Source organism: Taudactylus pleione, unplaced genomic scaffold, assembly GCF_031769625.1.
Source record: "Taudactylus pleione unplaced genomic scaffold, aTauple2 ptg000960l, whole genome shotgun sequence".
Lineage (NCBI taxonomy): Eukaryota > Metazoa > Chordata > Amphibia > Anura > Myobatrachidae > Taudactylus > Taudactylus pleione.
Window position 1 is genome coordinate 474,181 of NW_028285361.1, and position 15,982 is coordinate 490,162.

Here is a 15,982-nt window from a genome sequence, read left to right on the forward strand (position 1 = left end):
ATTTCCAGTCATTTCAAGTCAATTATGAACACCTCACAGCATCTGAAATGACAAGGTTGGGACTTAAATGCAATCCAAAATACACAAGTTACGTTTTTTTAGATCTGAGTTGCGAACTTGTCGAGAAGATCCGAGATGGGACTCAGGCCCTCATTCAGAGGCGGTCGCAAGAAGTGTGGCCTCCTGGTCGCTAGCTAAGCTGTGGGTTACCATTCACAGCTTAGCGACTGACCAGGGTGATGGTCGCGATGGTCAAGACCATCGCGACCATCGGGGCTTGCGACAAGACCCTAAGGTTGGGTCTCAGCAACCGTAAGCCCCAGGGAGCTTCCTGCTCTGATCGAGCAGGAAGCTCCCCACTGACATCACTGCTGATGCCAGGGTGGCCGCCCACAAAACGGCAGGCGTTCGCTTGGGAACGCCTCCGTTTGTGTAGCCACCCCCCTGCCCCGTCTACAAAACGAGACGAGCTGTCGATCAACATCGACATCCTCCCCTTTTGTAGTGAGCTCCGGAGCGAGAGAATTTCTCTCTCGCCCCGGGGCTTGCGCACGCGCAGTGCGGCCGCTGCGCGTGTGCAAGGCCTTAACATCGACCTTGTTGCAAGCGCTCAGCGCTTGCGTCCGGGTCTGAATGAGGCCCTCAGTTCTACTCGGAACCCCAAAGTGTAGGTGTGTTCTGTTTTCAGCAAAACTGAACTGCTCATCTCTATTAATTATGCTATCTTATTTGCCTATGTTTACTACATAGTAACAGAGTAGACTATTTTGTTTTTATACTTTATATCTAATGACTAATTAATAAACTTGTCTGACTAAAGTAATCTTTGTATTCAGTGCATCTGTATATCTAATTCATAGACACAATTGGCTTATTCCAACACATTAGACCCTCTAAACCAGAGATGTGCGCGGACTCCCCCATGTTTTGGTTTTGGAAAAACCACCCAAGTGTTTTAGTTCAGATTCAGATTTACTTTTGGATTTCTTTCAATTGATAAAAACTGCTAAAATGTAATTTAAACATGTTTGGACATGTTTACATCAATCGAAAACCGAGATTAGTTTTTAAATGCAGATAGCGACTGCTGCCATTCCCGCCATGTAGAATGCCGACACCATCAAACCATCCCTAAGGCGGGAGGGTGGGGAACTTAACATTCGAAGAGTGTAACTAAAATGGCCACTAACACTCTTCAGCCAAAATGGCCCCTAAAAAAACTGTAACCAGGGCCGGACTGGCCATTGGGCACTTCTGGTATATATTCCAGAAGGGCCGATGGCCTAAGGACCAGCTCGAGGAGGGGGAAAGGAAGAGTCTCCCGCCCTCCACCTAAAGGCTCATTATGATATCACAGAGACGGAAGGAGTGGAGGCGTGTATGGGCCGACAGCGACTGTGCTGGGCCGGGAAGAGACGGGGGTGTGCCGCAAGGCCAGCCCCCGTTACTCGCGACAAGCCCCCTTCAATTAACCACGCCCCCCTTCACACACGAGTGCAGGGTGGACTGCCAGTTCTAATATACAGCCCCAGTCCGTCCCTGACTGTAACCCTTGTCTGACCAGAGGCAGACATTTACATACTAGGGGTTCAATTACCTGCATGCATATTAAATGCACTTGGTTACTCTATTGCTGGATTCCATCCTGGCAGCGTTCCTGCACCTGCATAACCTCAGGTTGCGCATGAGTACTAAAGAGTCTGAAGAGATCCCTCCTCACACCACAATAGATCATTCCATTGGACAGAGCTGCTATTGCCATCTAACATCTGATTAAGATGTTACTTATCTTTGAAGAGCTAATCTTTTTAGAGCTTGTTATATTGAAGAAAACTGTCATCCTCATATAGGACTATGGGGATGGAGATTTTCAGCAGTACATGGATTTGTGTTAAATACCCTTCATACAGTACCTAAATATGGGTGTAATTAATAAGACCCTGTAATTACTATTATTATTTTCTTTATGTGTTAGATAAAATTCTTTATGGATTAAGGTAAATAGCTCAAAGTCTGCAAATTGTACGTATAAACACAGTAATTAATACATTATACAAAACACATAATAACAATGCATAAAATATAGAAGAAAATGCATAGCTCAAAGATGCACAGTTTAGCATGAAAATTATGCACACAGGAACCAGACAGCTATGGCAGTTACTATGGAGTAAAAAGAACCATATATCATGTAGATGCACTTAATACTGGTGACTTTTACATCTTTATTTTGGGTTGATGGTCTGGGAGACAAGTTGCAGTACCACACTGAGTTATTCCATTGGTTAGAGGCCCTGGGGCAGAGCCACCACAGCGAGAAGACAGAGGAAGGTGTAAATCTGCACACTTTTACACTTGAACAATCAAAAGGTTTAGAAACTGATTGCATGTGGCATTGGTGCAAACAGCATGATATATGTAAGGATTATAATAATAACTCAAACAGACAGCTATGTTGCAGACATTTATCCCTATACAGATGGCTAGGTAACTATTTTGTGCCTTTGCATTTCCAGTCTAAAGGCAGGTATCCACTTGCCGATTAAAATGAGCGATTGAACGATAATGATATCGTTATCGTTCAATCGCTCATTAATCGGAAATTAAAATGTCAGAAACAACCAGTGTTGCGCGCTCCCGCTGGTCGTTTCCTACATCAATCATCGCCTGAACATGCTGGTTAATCTGCCGATAACGACAGATTGAGCATGTTCAGGGATGAGGGAGGGTCCCTACACTGAACGACATATCGTTCAGTGTAGGCACTGCAGGGAAAGAGGAATGACTGTACGATTACAATGTTGTAATCATGCTGTTGTTCCACTATCTGCTAGTGGACACGCACCTTAACATTAAGAACAGGACAGATTAAGGCCCATATTCAATTAACGGCAAAAAGCCATAATCTGCGAAAAACTATCACGGATGACGTCATTTCGGCAGGCGGAAACTTTTAGCCGTATTCAATTGTAAAGACTTTCGCGTACGCGGAAAGTCAATGCAATGTAATAGGCGAGAAAGTTTTGCCAATGAATGCCTGGCGGAAAAAAGTGCAAAATTGTGGTTTTGGGGTGCAAAGGTGCGGAAACTACTCTGCACCCTTTGGACAGACCCCCAAAGGATGACTGCGTCAAAAAAAATGCAAAAAAAAGAGGAACACCCCAAAAAAGCACTTTGAAATGGGGTTGATAAAGTACAAAGTGGGGGTACAAACACTAAAACTAGTGAAATAGGCTTTTGGGCGGTCTGATAGTATGGGGGAGGTGTTTTTGTTGTTGCAGGTGTTTGGTGAAGGTGCGTTTTTTGCAGTGATTAAAACTTGACTTTAGCGATTTTTAACTATGCTTGCACCCATTTTCAAGTACCCCAAATTTGACAGGACTACTTATTTTCACAAAAAAAAAACTGCTTATTGCCATTCTTCACCACTTGTGCAAAGCCACTATTTTGGAGCAAATTACAGCACTTAAGTACCCCAATTAGCTTCAATATGGCTAATCGGGACATCTACATTGATCCCCAATGTTAGTGCATCTTTTGGGGGATGCCAGGCTGATTTCCCCAATTCTGCTAAGACTTTTCGCCTGTTAGAGTTTCGCCGGGATGCTCGCTCTGAATCAGGGCCGACCTATTTAAATATGGAGCGGCCTTTTGGATACTCGCATAGCTGTGAGTTACCACCCATAGCTTATGCGAGCGTCCATGATGATGGTCGTGATGGTCGAAGACCATCGCGACCATCGGGCTTGCGACGAGACCCTGCGGTAGGGTCTCGCTGCCGCAAGCCCAGGAGTGATTTTGGCTCTATCTGAGCCAAAATCACTCCCACTGACATCACTAATCACGGATCCAGACGGTAGGCGTTCCCATGGGAACGCCTCCGTCTTGCAGCCACGCCCCCAGCACGCCCACCAAAGGGGGCGTGCTGTCAGTCACCATCGACAGCACGCCCCCTTTGGTGCGAGACCCCGAGCGATGTATTTCTCGTTGCTCGCCGGGTCTCGCGCATGCGCACGGTGGAGCTCCCTCCGTTGTGCGCATGCGCACTCGCACAACATCGGCCCGCTTGCGAGCGACCTTTGCACGCGAGCAGGTCTGAATAACCCCCTGAATACGGTGAATAGCGAGGGCGCGCATGCGAAAAGTGCAGCATGCGAAAAAGTATCGCGGGTGCGAAACTAATTGAATACGGCCCTAAGTTGGCAATAGTACTGTTAGGCATTGCTGATGTATGTGACATATGTTTCTTTTTAAGTCTCTTTTGAACTCAGAACTGTTTGATTATCTACTGTGACGGATTGCACTTATCTTTTCAGCTACATGAACTTAATCATGACCTGTTATTCCCCACTAAGGAAATGGCATCAACATACATTTTTGTGAACAACTAAATATAACTGAGATATTTAATTAGAAAAATATTTAACTCCTGTGTATAGGTTCTGAACTGTTCCTAAATGCTGGTTCATTCAGTGTACCCTTTACTTTACATCATACTTACTAAGGCCCTCATTCAGAGCCGTACGCTCTGAGCAGAGCGCACGCTCTGAATGAGGGCCGCCCTCCATAATTATGGAGTGTCCTCCTGGACGCTCGTATAGCTGTGGGTCACCACCCACAGCCTATACGAGCGTGCAGTTTGATGGCCGCGATGGTCTTGACCATCACCACTGCGAGCCGGAGCCTGCGGTTGAGTTTTTCAACCGCAAGGCCAGGAGTGATTTTGGCTCTATCAGAGCCAAAATCACTCCCACTGACATCACTAGTGATGCCAGTGGGCCGGCTTCTGACGGTAGGCGTTCCCTTGGGAACGCCCCCGTCAGGGAGGCACGCCCCCGGCACGCCCACCAAAGGGGGCGTGCTGTCAATCAACATCGACAGCACGCCCCCTTTGATCAGACACAACGAGCGAAGGAAAGTCCTTCGCTCGTCGCGTCTGGCGCATGCGCACGACGGAGCTCCCGCCGTCGTGCGCATGCGCAGTGCACAACATCGACCCACTTGCGAGCGGACAGCCGCTTGCGAGTGGGTCTGAATCAGGGCCTAAGTCAACTGTGTCATGATTGGTGTCTGCGAGTTACCTGTCTCAGGTGGTGATCGGGTTTCAACGGAGGCCGGCATGACTGGAATCACAGATAATGTAGATAGCTCTATTTATAAGACTTGTGTAGCAGTGAAAACTGCCTTTGATGATAAATGACAGGAACTGGAGGGACAGGACTGGGACCGGCAGGAAGACTTGTTGAATTGAACTGATGAACTAAGAACTTGACTCTGGACTGGAACAACGTGGACTGAACTGATGAGCTTGGAACTTGACTCTGGACTGGAAAAACGTGGATAGAACTGATGAGCTTGGAACTTGACTCTGGACTGGAATGTGACAATGGCTGAAGGGAAGTCAGGTAATGCTGAGATGAGGGCTAAACAGGGTAATCTGGAAATGCTGTGACAAGGTTGGAACTCAGGTGCAGGCTGGATAGGATAATTGGGAATAACAGGTTTCAGGAAGGAATGGGTAGGTTTGGGAATTTTAGGTTCAGGGAGGGAGTAGGTAGGTAAAAGGGGCAGGAGTTGATCCACAGCAGGAAGCAAGGCAGGGTAACACGATGCAGGTTTACAGAGTGCCAGGGACCAACCAGGAGTAGGACTAGCAGCAGAGCACAGGCCAGGTATTGCTGTAACAGGACATCTGGATGCCAGGTATTACTGTAGCAGGTTTTCGGGATGCACCAGGGGTTGCTGTCAGCAGGCTTACTGGATTGCCAGGTTTGGCTGTAACAGGTTTTCTGGAAGCACCGGGGGTTGCTGCCAGCAGATTTATTGGATTGCCAGGTACAGCTGAAACAGGTTTTCTGGATAGCGCCAGGGATTGCTGTAGCAGGTTTCAGGGATATACTAGAACACAGAAACAGCATGAACCATACACCATGGGAAGACGAGATGTTCAGACCCAGAATGCTATCAGGAGAGGATATATATACCATGGGTCTGGCAGCAATTGGTGGATACGGACAGGTGGTCTGGTAGTAGCATTCTGAGTGGTGGAAGGCACAACATGCAGAGGGAGTATTGATCTCTGCAGCTCTGAGAATCAGAACCATACCTGTGATTCCAATCAGGGCTAGCAGTGCTCACAGACAGAGGAGAGGCCAGGTGCAATAATCAGAGCAAATCCTCCAGGCAAATCACACACACAGATCCATGGGGCAGCTGACAGGGGTAAGTCTCAAGGCAAAAAGGTGACAACTAGACAGGGTCGTGACAAACTGATTCGTCACAGCAGGGAGTCGTGGCATTGTTATATATGGGCGGAGCTTGGGGCCGCAGTGTCTTGACCGCATCATTGTGGCCCCGCTATACAGTGTCGATACTACAGGCCCACTTTTGCTCAGTAAGTGGCAGGCCACCAGGGGGTGGAGATAGCCATGGGAGGGGGAGGTGTAAGGTGCCGGACTGCTCCGGGAGAGTTGGCAAGTACGATTTACTTACCACCGTGTGTGCGGGAGTGCGTGTGTATGTGTGTGTGTGTGTAGTTGCAGGAATCCGCGGAAGCCTGATTTACTGCCTTATGCTAATGCGAGAATCTAAGAGATGAAAAATGTGTGTAACTTGTGCTCACAGACCGGCAGCAGGGTCCAACCCCGAGGATCACCAACCCTTTTCCACACAATACACATATAACAAAAGAGGGAAGGTCACCCAGCGCTGATCTAAAAGAAATAGCCAGTCAGTCAAATGCAAAATGAACCGTGAATAATAAAACATATAAAAAAACTTCTTATCAGAATTATGGTCCAAAGAGATTCAAAATGGACTCCAGATGTTGCTGTTTTGGGGATTACCGCTCACCTAAAAATGGTGAGATGCATGCACATAAAGGTATCTTTGATCCTCCTTCTCGTATTCAATGAGAACGTTCACTGCACTATACTTGGTTCTTTACAGGAAATCTCCAAGAAAGATCATAAACAAACGACCTCTCATCGTGTAAGACAGTACAGGTAATTTAATTTCCAATAACAAGTACACTTGACATATGTCCCTCTCAGGTCCAGCCAGGCAGCAGTGTATACACCTTGAGGAACGAACAGGGTTCCGAAAAGCGTCGGTGGTGTGGGGAGGACTACTGCTGCCTAGCTGGACCTGAGAGGGACATTCACTTAATCAGCATGGGAGGTGATGTGCCACGGATAACATCCATTCCCTTATGCTTTTTATAGTGCCTACCTGTAGGCCCATCCCGGTATACAGGATACCCCTAAGGGTTTTTTGGTGTTTGATTTTATCTGTATGTACTTGTTATTGGAAATTAAATTACCTGTACTGTCTTACACGATGAGAGGTCGTTTGTTTATTATCTTTCTTGTAGTTTTCCCGTAAAGACCTTCCCTCTTTTGTTTTATGTGTATAATGCGAGAATCTGTTCAACTATTGTGGAGTTAATGCGCCTTCAAGCGGTAACCCATGCCATCCGTTGATTTTATGCCAGCCATTGAAACCATCATCATTAGTATCTGCACTTGCTCCAGCCCCATGCTTAGTCCAAGTAATATGTCAGAAACAGGATTACCTTCCCCGTACACACAACTGCACAGAGATTTTGATACATTCCCACTACACTCGTACAAGCTAGGGAGGATTATATGCAATCACTTTGTGACCGCCCATTTCCCAAAACACCCTATTGTACAGAAAGACAGATTCGGTCAAGTTCCGTCCAAATAGGATGGGCACATCCTAAAATACGCAAATGCGCTTCCATAAATGCGCTGTATGCAACAACTCCCCCTTTGCGGCCACTCTGAGACTTGCATTATCTATGCTTTGTTAATGAGAATATATTCAGTTCATTAGGAACTGGTATATCAGGCCTCAGCAAGGCCATATTAACAATGGGATGGATGTACAGCTCCAGGCCTCCACATAAAAATAGGCCCCAGCAAGATGATGACCAGCCACCATGCTGCCCACGTGGTATGGCCATAAAGTATTACAATTTCTATTTTTCTCACAAAATGATGCAACTTTTCTGCTTTTATGTATTTAGGGGCTGATAGTGTAGGGGGTGTACACGCTCACATGGCACTGGCCACACCCTCACAGCCATAGGCGTACACAGAAGCTGGCACAGAGGTTGCCGCTTCTGCACTTTCCCCTCTGCTGGGTCATGGACTACCCCATCCCCCCCTTCCACTGGGACATAGACCACTCACCTGTATGGCCAGGTGAGTCCAGGTGAGTATTGTATGTCCCAGAGGGAGGGAGGATGGGGTGGTCCATGACCCAGAGGAGGGGAAAGTAGCCCCTTTGTGCGGTTTCTGCACACATCTATGCTCACAGCACTGATTACACCCGTATGCCACTGGTTACAGCTCCTCTGCTCCACATGATAGGCCTCTGATCATTCCCAGCTACAGGCCCCTATTGCCCCTAATCATGCACTGGCAATATCATTAGTTTCAAGTGAATTGATATAGGCTGACTATTGGTTACAAATGGCAGCCTGTAGTGTGCATAGGTGACGGCACTGACGTGCCTGCTTAGTAATATTTTCATGTTTACTCCCAAACATGCTTCACTATTATACTGTGTGAGTCCCCATCATATCTGTTGCAGGATATATCATGTTTTCTGATTGAAGAAACATATAGGGCCAAATGTAATAGGTAGTCTGTTTTGGTAAATTGTGAGTTTGGTGCTAAACTCGCAATTTTAAACAACTCTCCAATGTAATAGGGTGTCTGTTCACTCATACTCGCATTTTTCAGAGTTACTAAAACTCTCCATTCTCAAACTCGCATCCAGATGTTTTCACATTGAAAACAATCAACTCACCCTATGTAATAGAGTGTCTGTTTCAGACTCGCAAAAAAAAGATTACCAAAAGTCCCCAAATAATAGACCTGCTTCAGGCTAGCGAGTACAACTTGAGCAGGTCAGATTAAAACAGAAACATGCACATATCCATGAGATATGTACATGTTTCTGTGTGTACTTATGTTAAATGTTTTTTTTTTTTTTTTAAATGACGTGCACCCCCTCCCCAAAAACATAACCAGCCCCGGGCTTTATAAAGCCTGTTCTGGATCTAAAAATACAGGGGCCAAAATGCGTAGGAGGCCCCTGTATATTAAGAACCAGCACAGGGCTTTGTTGAGCTGGTCCTGGTTCTGGAAAATCAGGCAACAAAACGAGTAGGGGTCCCCTGAAAATTCCAGAACCAGCACCGAACTCTTTCTAGTGGGGGATAATGCCACAGCCAGGGAAAACCTTTCACCGTTTTCCCCGGCCAAAGCATTATCCCTGACCGCTAGTCAGTCCAGGCCGGGGATCCCTGGAGAGTTGGGTACCCCCCCAATAAAGGGGTACCCCTCTCCAGGGCACCCCAGGCCTAGACTGATAGCCCGGGGCTATCCCCGGCACCCTATGCCCGTGGCTGCCGGGTTGATAGTGTTAGTGTAAAGTGTAAAAATAAATTTTCAATATTGTCTTTATTTGTAGAACCGCAAGTACCAGCAAGCCTCCCCTGCATGCTGGTATTTGGAGAACCACAAATACCAGCTGCGGGGCATTACGGGCCCGCTGGCACTTGTAGTTCCACAACTAAAGAAATACGTAAATAAACAAACATACACCGTGAATGTACAATTTTAATAAAACATACATGCACACTCACACTCACACATACTCACCTAGTATCCGAAGTAATCCATAGGGGTGTACTTGAAAAAAAAAATCCATACTCACCTCTCCTATGCATCGATCACGTCCACTTGTCCAAGTAGGCAATCCAGGGGTTAAAATAATAAAACGCAAAAAACCGAACCATGCCGGACTGAGCAAAGGTATGTGTGTACACATACCTTTGCTCCGCGTAAATGACCGGGGCACACGTTTGCCCCGTCAGTGAAGGGGCCGCCAGCCAATCAGGGAGCATCTCCGTCGGAGCAGCTCCCTGATTAGCTGAATGCGGCCAGCCTGTGTGTCCCATACAGGGGCGCCGAGAGGGGGGGGAGCGTGTACAGATTACCCGGGCCCGGGCTTCGTAGGGGCCCGGCGGGGGCCCGGGTCCGGCACCGCTCCCCCCCTCACAGCAGCCCAGCACACAGCGTGTGCTGAGCTGCAGTTGGAGACTGCTCGTGGCTACTGAGCCTGTGCGGGGGAGCGATCACACTGATCGCGCCCCCCCTGGCTTTGTGCAGGGCTTAGGGGACTCAGAGCACCCCCTCCCCAGCGAGCGGCGCTGCAAAAGTTTTTTTTTCTTGGCAAGGGGGCGTGGTCACGCCTCCCGCGATTAGGCCACGCCCCCTATTTCCGGGGCCCACCACGGCTCTTGGCGGGCCTGGTCCCATAGACTTCTATGGTAAGAAATCCCCATAGAAGTCTATGGTGGGAACCGCTACATCGTAGCCGCAAGATTAATTGAGGTTAATCTTGTGGTTACATCACTGATACAATGTCGCAACATTGTATCAGTGATGTAACCGCAAGATTAACCTCAATTAATCTTGCGGCTACGATGTAGCGGTTCCCACCATAGACTTCTATGGGGATTTCTCATCATAGAAGTCTATGGGACACACAGGCTGGCCGCATTCAGCTAATCAGGGAGCTGCTCCGATGGAGATGCTCCCTGATTGGCTGGCGGCCCCATCACTGACGGGGCACACGTGTGCCCCGGTCATTTAAGTGGAGCAAAGGTATGTGTACACACATACCTTTGCTCAGTCCGGCATGGTTCGGTTTTTTGTGTTTTTTTATTTTAACCCCTGGATTGCCTACTTGGACAAGTGGACGTGATCTACGCATAGGAGAGGTAAGTATGGATTTTTTTTTTCAGGTACACCCCTATGGATTACTTCGGATACTAGGTGAGTATGTGTGAGTGTGAGTGTGCATGTATGTTTTAATAAAATTGTACATTCACGGTGTACGTTTGTTTATTTACGTATTTCTTTAGTTGTGGAACTACAAGTGCCAGCGGGCCCATAATGCCCTGCATGCTGGTATTTGTGGTTCTCCAAATACCAGCATGCAGGGGAGGCTTGCTGGTACTTGTGGTTCTACAAATAAAGACAATACTGAAAATTTATTTTTACACTTTACACTAACACTATCAACTGGCACCCACGGGCATAGGGTGCCGGGGATAGCCCCGGGCTATCAGTCTAGGCCTGGGGTGCCCTGGAGAGGGGTACCCCTTTATTGGGGGGGGTACCCAACTCTCCAGGGATCCCCGGCCTGGACTGACTAGCGGTCAGGGATAATGCTTTGGCCGGGGAAACCGGTGAAAGGTTTTCCCTGGCTGTAGCATTATCCCCCCGCTAGAAAGAGTTCGGTGCTGGTTCTGGAATTTTCAGGGGACCCCTACTCGTTTTGTCCCTTGATTTTCCAGAACCAGCACCAGCTCAACAAAGCCCTGTGCTGGTTCTAAATATAGAGGGGCCCCCTATGCATTTTGGCCCCTGTATTTTTAGAACCAGAACAGGCTTTATAAAGCCCGGGGCTGGTTATGCTTTTGGGGAGAGGGTGCATGTTTTTTTTTTTTTTTAAAACACACACAGAAGCCATCACGGATCTCACTGATCTGTGATGGCTTCTCTAAAACTCGCACCTTTTAATTCTACTCGCATTAAAAGGTGTCAGTTTACATTGTCCTAAACTCGCCTAAACTCGCAAATGCAGTAGCCTCGAGCTGAAAAGTTCGCAGGCTATTGAATTTGCGAGTTTCAGTACAAACTCGCACTTTTTAAAAGTCCGAGAAAGTACAAGTTTGTACTGTTACTAAAACAGACACCCTATTACATTTGGCCCATAGTGTGTATTTACATCTGGAAAAAAAAAGTGTTTGTCTGATGCATGATGCCCGTGCAATTCAAATGCTGTCTAGTGTTTGGTTTTATGCTTTCTCTATTAATAATTATTTGTTTTACTTCTTCAGCAAGCTGCCAACATGGGTGCGAGGATTTGTTCCAAAGATATTTTACATCACAGAAAAGGCTTGGAACTATTACCCCTATACTATCACAGGTAACAAAACAAAAGTACACAAAATGTAATACAGCTTAGACAGGATATTTTATATGGCAAATGTAACATGATGCAAATCACAGTAACTATGGCTGCTGGGCTAACCCAGGTGATTTGCTCACTCATGTGATTGCTATGGGACCTGGCACAGTAAGAAAAAAAATATGTGTAACTCAGCAGTGATTGCATTGAGCAACTATTGAGGACTGTGTATTATATATCAGGGACTGTGTATTATATATCAGGGACTGTGTATTATATACCAGAGACTGCGTATTATATCTCAGGTGATTGCATTCAGCAACTATTGAGGACTGTGTATTATAGCTCAGGTGATTGCATTCGGCAACTATTGAGGACTGTAGGTCTCATTCACACCCAGTCGCAAGGGCTGAGCGCTCGCAACCGGATTGATGTTGACCCACTGGGCATGCGCACATCGGAGCCGGCTCCGGCGTGAGACCCGGCTAGCGACGGGCGCTCCATCGCTACGGGTCTCGCACCAAAGGGGGCGAGCTGTCGATGTTGAATGACAGCTCGCCCCATTTGTGAGGCAGGCAGGGGGGTGTCTGGCCAAACGGAGGCATTCCCAATGGAACGCTTGCCGTTTGGGGGCGGCCCCACTGACATCAGCAACGATGTCAGTGGGGAGCTTCCTGCTCGATCAGAGCAGGGAGCTCCCTGGGGCTTGCGCTTGCCGAGACCCAACGTTAGGGTCTCGTCTCAAGCCCCGATGGTCGCGATGGTCTTGAACATCGCGACCATCACCCTGGTCGGTCGCTAAGCTGTGGGTGGTAACCCACAGCTTAGCTAGTGACCAGGAGGCATCACTTCAAGATGCAAGTGGCCTCCCTCATTCAGAGCGACCGCTTGCATCTTAAGACTGACTCTGAATGAGGGCCTGTGTCGTATAGCTCAGGTGATTGCATTGACTGTGTATTATAGCTCAGGTGATTGCATTCAGCAACTATTGAGGACTATGGGCCTGATTCAGACCCACTCGCGAGCGGCTGTCCGCTCGCAAGTGGGTCGATGGTCTGCACTGAGCATGCGCACGACGGAGGGAGCTCCGTCGTGCGCATGCGCCAGACACGACGAGCGAAGGACTTTCCTTCGCTCGTTGTGTCCGATCAAAGGGGGCGTGCTGTCAATGTTGATTGACAGCACGCCCCCTTTGGTGGGCGTGCCGGGGGCGTGCCTCCCTGACGGGGGCGTTCCCACGGGAACGCCTCCCGTCAGAAGCCGGCCCACTGACATCACTAGTGATGTCAGTGGGAGTGATTTTGGCTCTGATAGAGCCAAAATCACTCCGGAGCTTGCGGTTGAAAACCTCAACCGCAGGCTCCGGCTCGCAATTTCGATGGTCGCGATGGTCACGACCATCGCGGCCATCAAAATGCACGCTCGTATAGCCTGTGGGTGGTGACCCACAGCTATACGAGCGTCCTGGAGGACGCTCCATGAAAATGGAGCCCGGCCCTCATTCAGAGCGTGCGCTCTGCTCAGAGCGTACGGCTCTGAATGAGGGCCTATGTATTATAGCTCAAGTACCCATATCACATTAATAACAATGGGGGAGATTTCAAACCCCCTAAAGAGGACAAGTGGAAGTGTTGCCTGTAGCAACTAATCAGATACTAGCTATCATTTATAGCAAATACATGATAAATACAATCTGATTATTTGCTATTAGCAACACGTCCTCTTTAGAAGGTTTCATAAATCTCCCCCAAATTTAATAGTGTGTTGCACTTTTTTTTTTTTTATCTGAGACGGGGTAGATGCATACTTGCCTACTTTAAAAATCTCCTCTCCGAGAGAAGCCCAGAGAGGAGATACAGGTGGCCGTCGATGGGGGCGGGGCCAGACTATTCACATCATTAGGCCCCACCCACTCTTCACGGACGGTGATTCCAGGTACTATTCTCCCCATCTGCCTACTTCACTAGGTGTCTCCCGCAGCTTCCAGGAGAGTAGGTAAGTACAGGTAGATGATTGGTTGGTTTTTAACATACAGACGTAGTGGACAGTGGGATGAAATTTGTTTCAACTTTCTCCCTACACTCAAACGATAATCATCTGGTTGAATTGGTTAAATCAAATGTTTGATTAACCAACAGGTAGAAATAACTATTTTTGGACTTTTTTTGCATTGTCACTGCTGTTTGGTACTAAACACTGCACGATTATCATTCCAACTTAAGCAATTTAGTTTTACTGACCCAGTCATACAGGCAGCAAGCAGGACCAACTGCCTGTCAAGAGCTTAAAAAATGCAGGTGACGTCACTTTGCTGAACCCTAAGGGGACCCGGAGCTCCCTGTGATCAACCTTTAATCTGGCTCTAGCTGTGCCTCCCAATTCCTGGCACCCAAGGTTGCAGCCTAATCAGCCTATTGTTTGATAAGGTTTGCTTAGGCTGCTAGTAACGTAGAAGAGTACAGTAGGTATATTGAGTAGAGCTTCAGGGAGCTAATCACAGACTGTACTTGATAATTATAGGAGAAAAGTCAATATTTTCAGTCTTGAAGGACCAATACACTTAAAATGTGAGAGTTTTGTAAGGAACAGTTACATATGATATTCACTATTTGGAAAGATTGAAGAAACTTCCTCTAATTAGAAATGTCTCAGATATTCTTAGGACCATGGGAAATCTCTTGGTGGCATTATTTTCAGAGCCTGAAGCCCCCCCCAGCTATGTTAGTAAATCTGAGACATATCACATTTAAGTATGGGAAATGCGATCTGCTTACTAAAATAATGCAAATTTAAGGGCTTTGATACATTTAAGTGATACTAAAATAATGTGACATTATTTTAGTTAAAAAAAAGGAATGATAAATTGAGCACTATTAGTAGGTAAATGAGTGTTACAATTTCAACACTTGAGAAGTCTAAATATTGTACAACTCCTGTGTAACCAGAGTATCTGTGTGGCCCTGCCTTCCCTATATTAGGTGCAAGGGATATACAGGTTGAGTCTCCCATATCCAAAATGTTTGGGACCAGGGGTATTTTGGATATTGGAATATTCCGTATTTTGGAATACTTGCATACCGTAATGAGATATCTTGGGAATGGGACCCAAATATAAATATAGAATGCATTTATGTGTTATATACACCTTATACACACAGCCTGCAGGTAATATTATACAATATTTTCAATAATTTTGTGGCTCAAACACAGTTTGTATACATACATGAAATTCATTTATGTTTCATATACATCTTATGCACAAAGCCTGAAGGTAATTGTATACAATATCTTTAATACTTTTGTGCCTTAAACAAAGTTTGTGTACATTGAACCATCAAAAAGCAAAGTTGTCACTATCTCAGTCATGCTAAAAAAAATTCTGTATTTTGGAATATTCCGTATTTTGGAATATTTGGATATGGGAGACTCAACCTGTACCTCCAAACAACTCTGCACAGCCCCTCACCTGTATCATTGAACCGTGCCTATATGTGATAGATGTGGTATGACCCTGCGTCACCCGTACTTACAGGCACTCAGCAGAAAACAGGCAAGATACGCTGCATAAACATTCATATGTTCAATTCTGCATCAGCCCCTGTGTGTTGTGAACAGATAGAGAAGCTGTTCTGACACTGCTCCAGCACACATTGTGTCAGAATGCTTACATTCTACATATTCATCCTTTCTTGCATCAGAACAAAGATCTGTTACCGAAACCAATGGCACAGTGAGAGCTGCAATCCTGCTAACTGGAGCATTGTGTTTAGCGAAGGGGTTAATCATTAAATATTAATATAACCATTGTTTGCATCTCTGTTTTGTGGTAGCGTGTCCTAAATGACTCCTTCCTTAGGCTGTATCTCTGTCTCTGCCATCTCAGAGCCATGCAGATTACAGCAGGTAAACAAGAGTCCTTGCACTGCAGGTGTGATATAGAGGGTGAAATGTGCCTAGATAAGGAGGT

General features: G+C 46.7%; 1 protein-coding gene across 1 annotated transcript in view; it reads left to right on the plus strand.

Moving 5' to 3' along the window:
- The window catches only part of LOC148473149 (cytoplasmic phosphatidylinositol transfer protein 1-like), a 125,560-nt gene that overhangs the window by 106,325 nt on the left and 3,253 nt on the right, over positions 1 to 15,982 (plus strand). Inside the window, exon 3 of the mRNA XM_088460030.1 lies at positions 11,945 to 12,033. Coding sequence (XP_088316156.1) covers positions 11,945 to 12,033 — 89 coding nt within the window. The remainder of the gene's footprint in view (positions 1 to 11,944; positions 12,034 to 15,982) is intronic.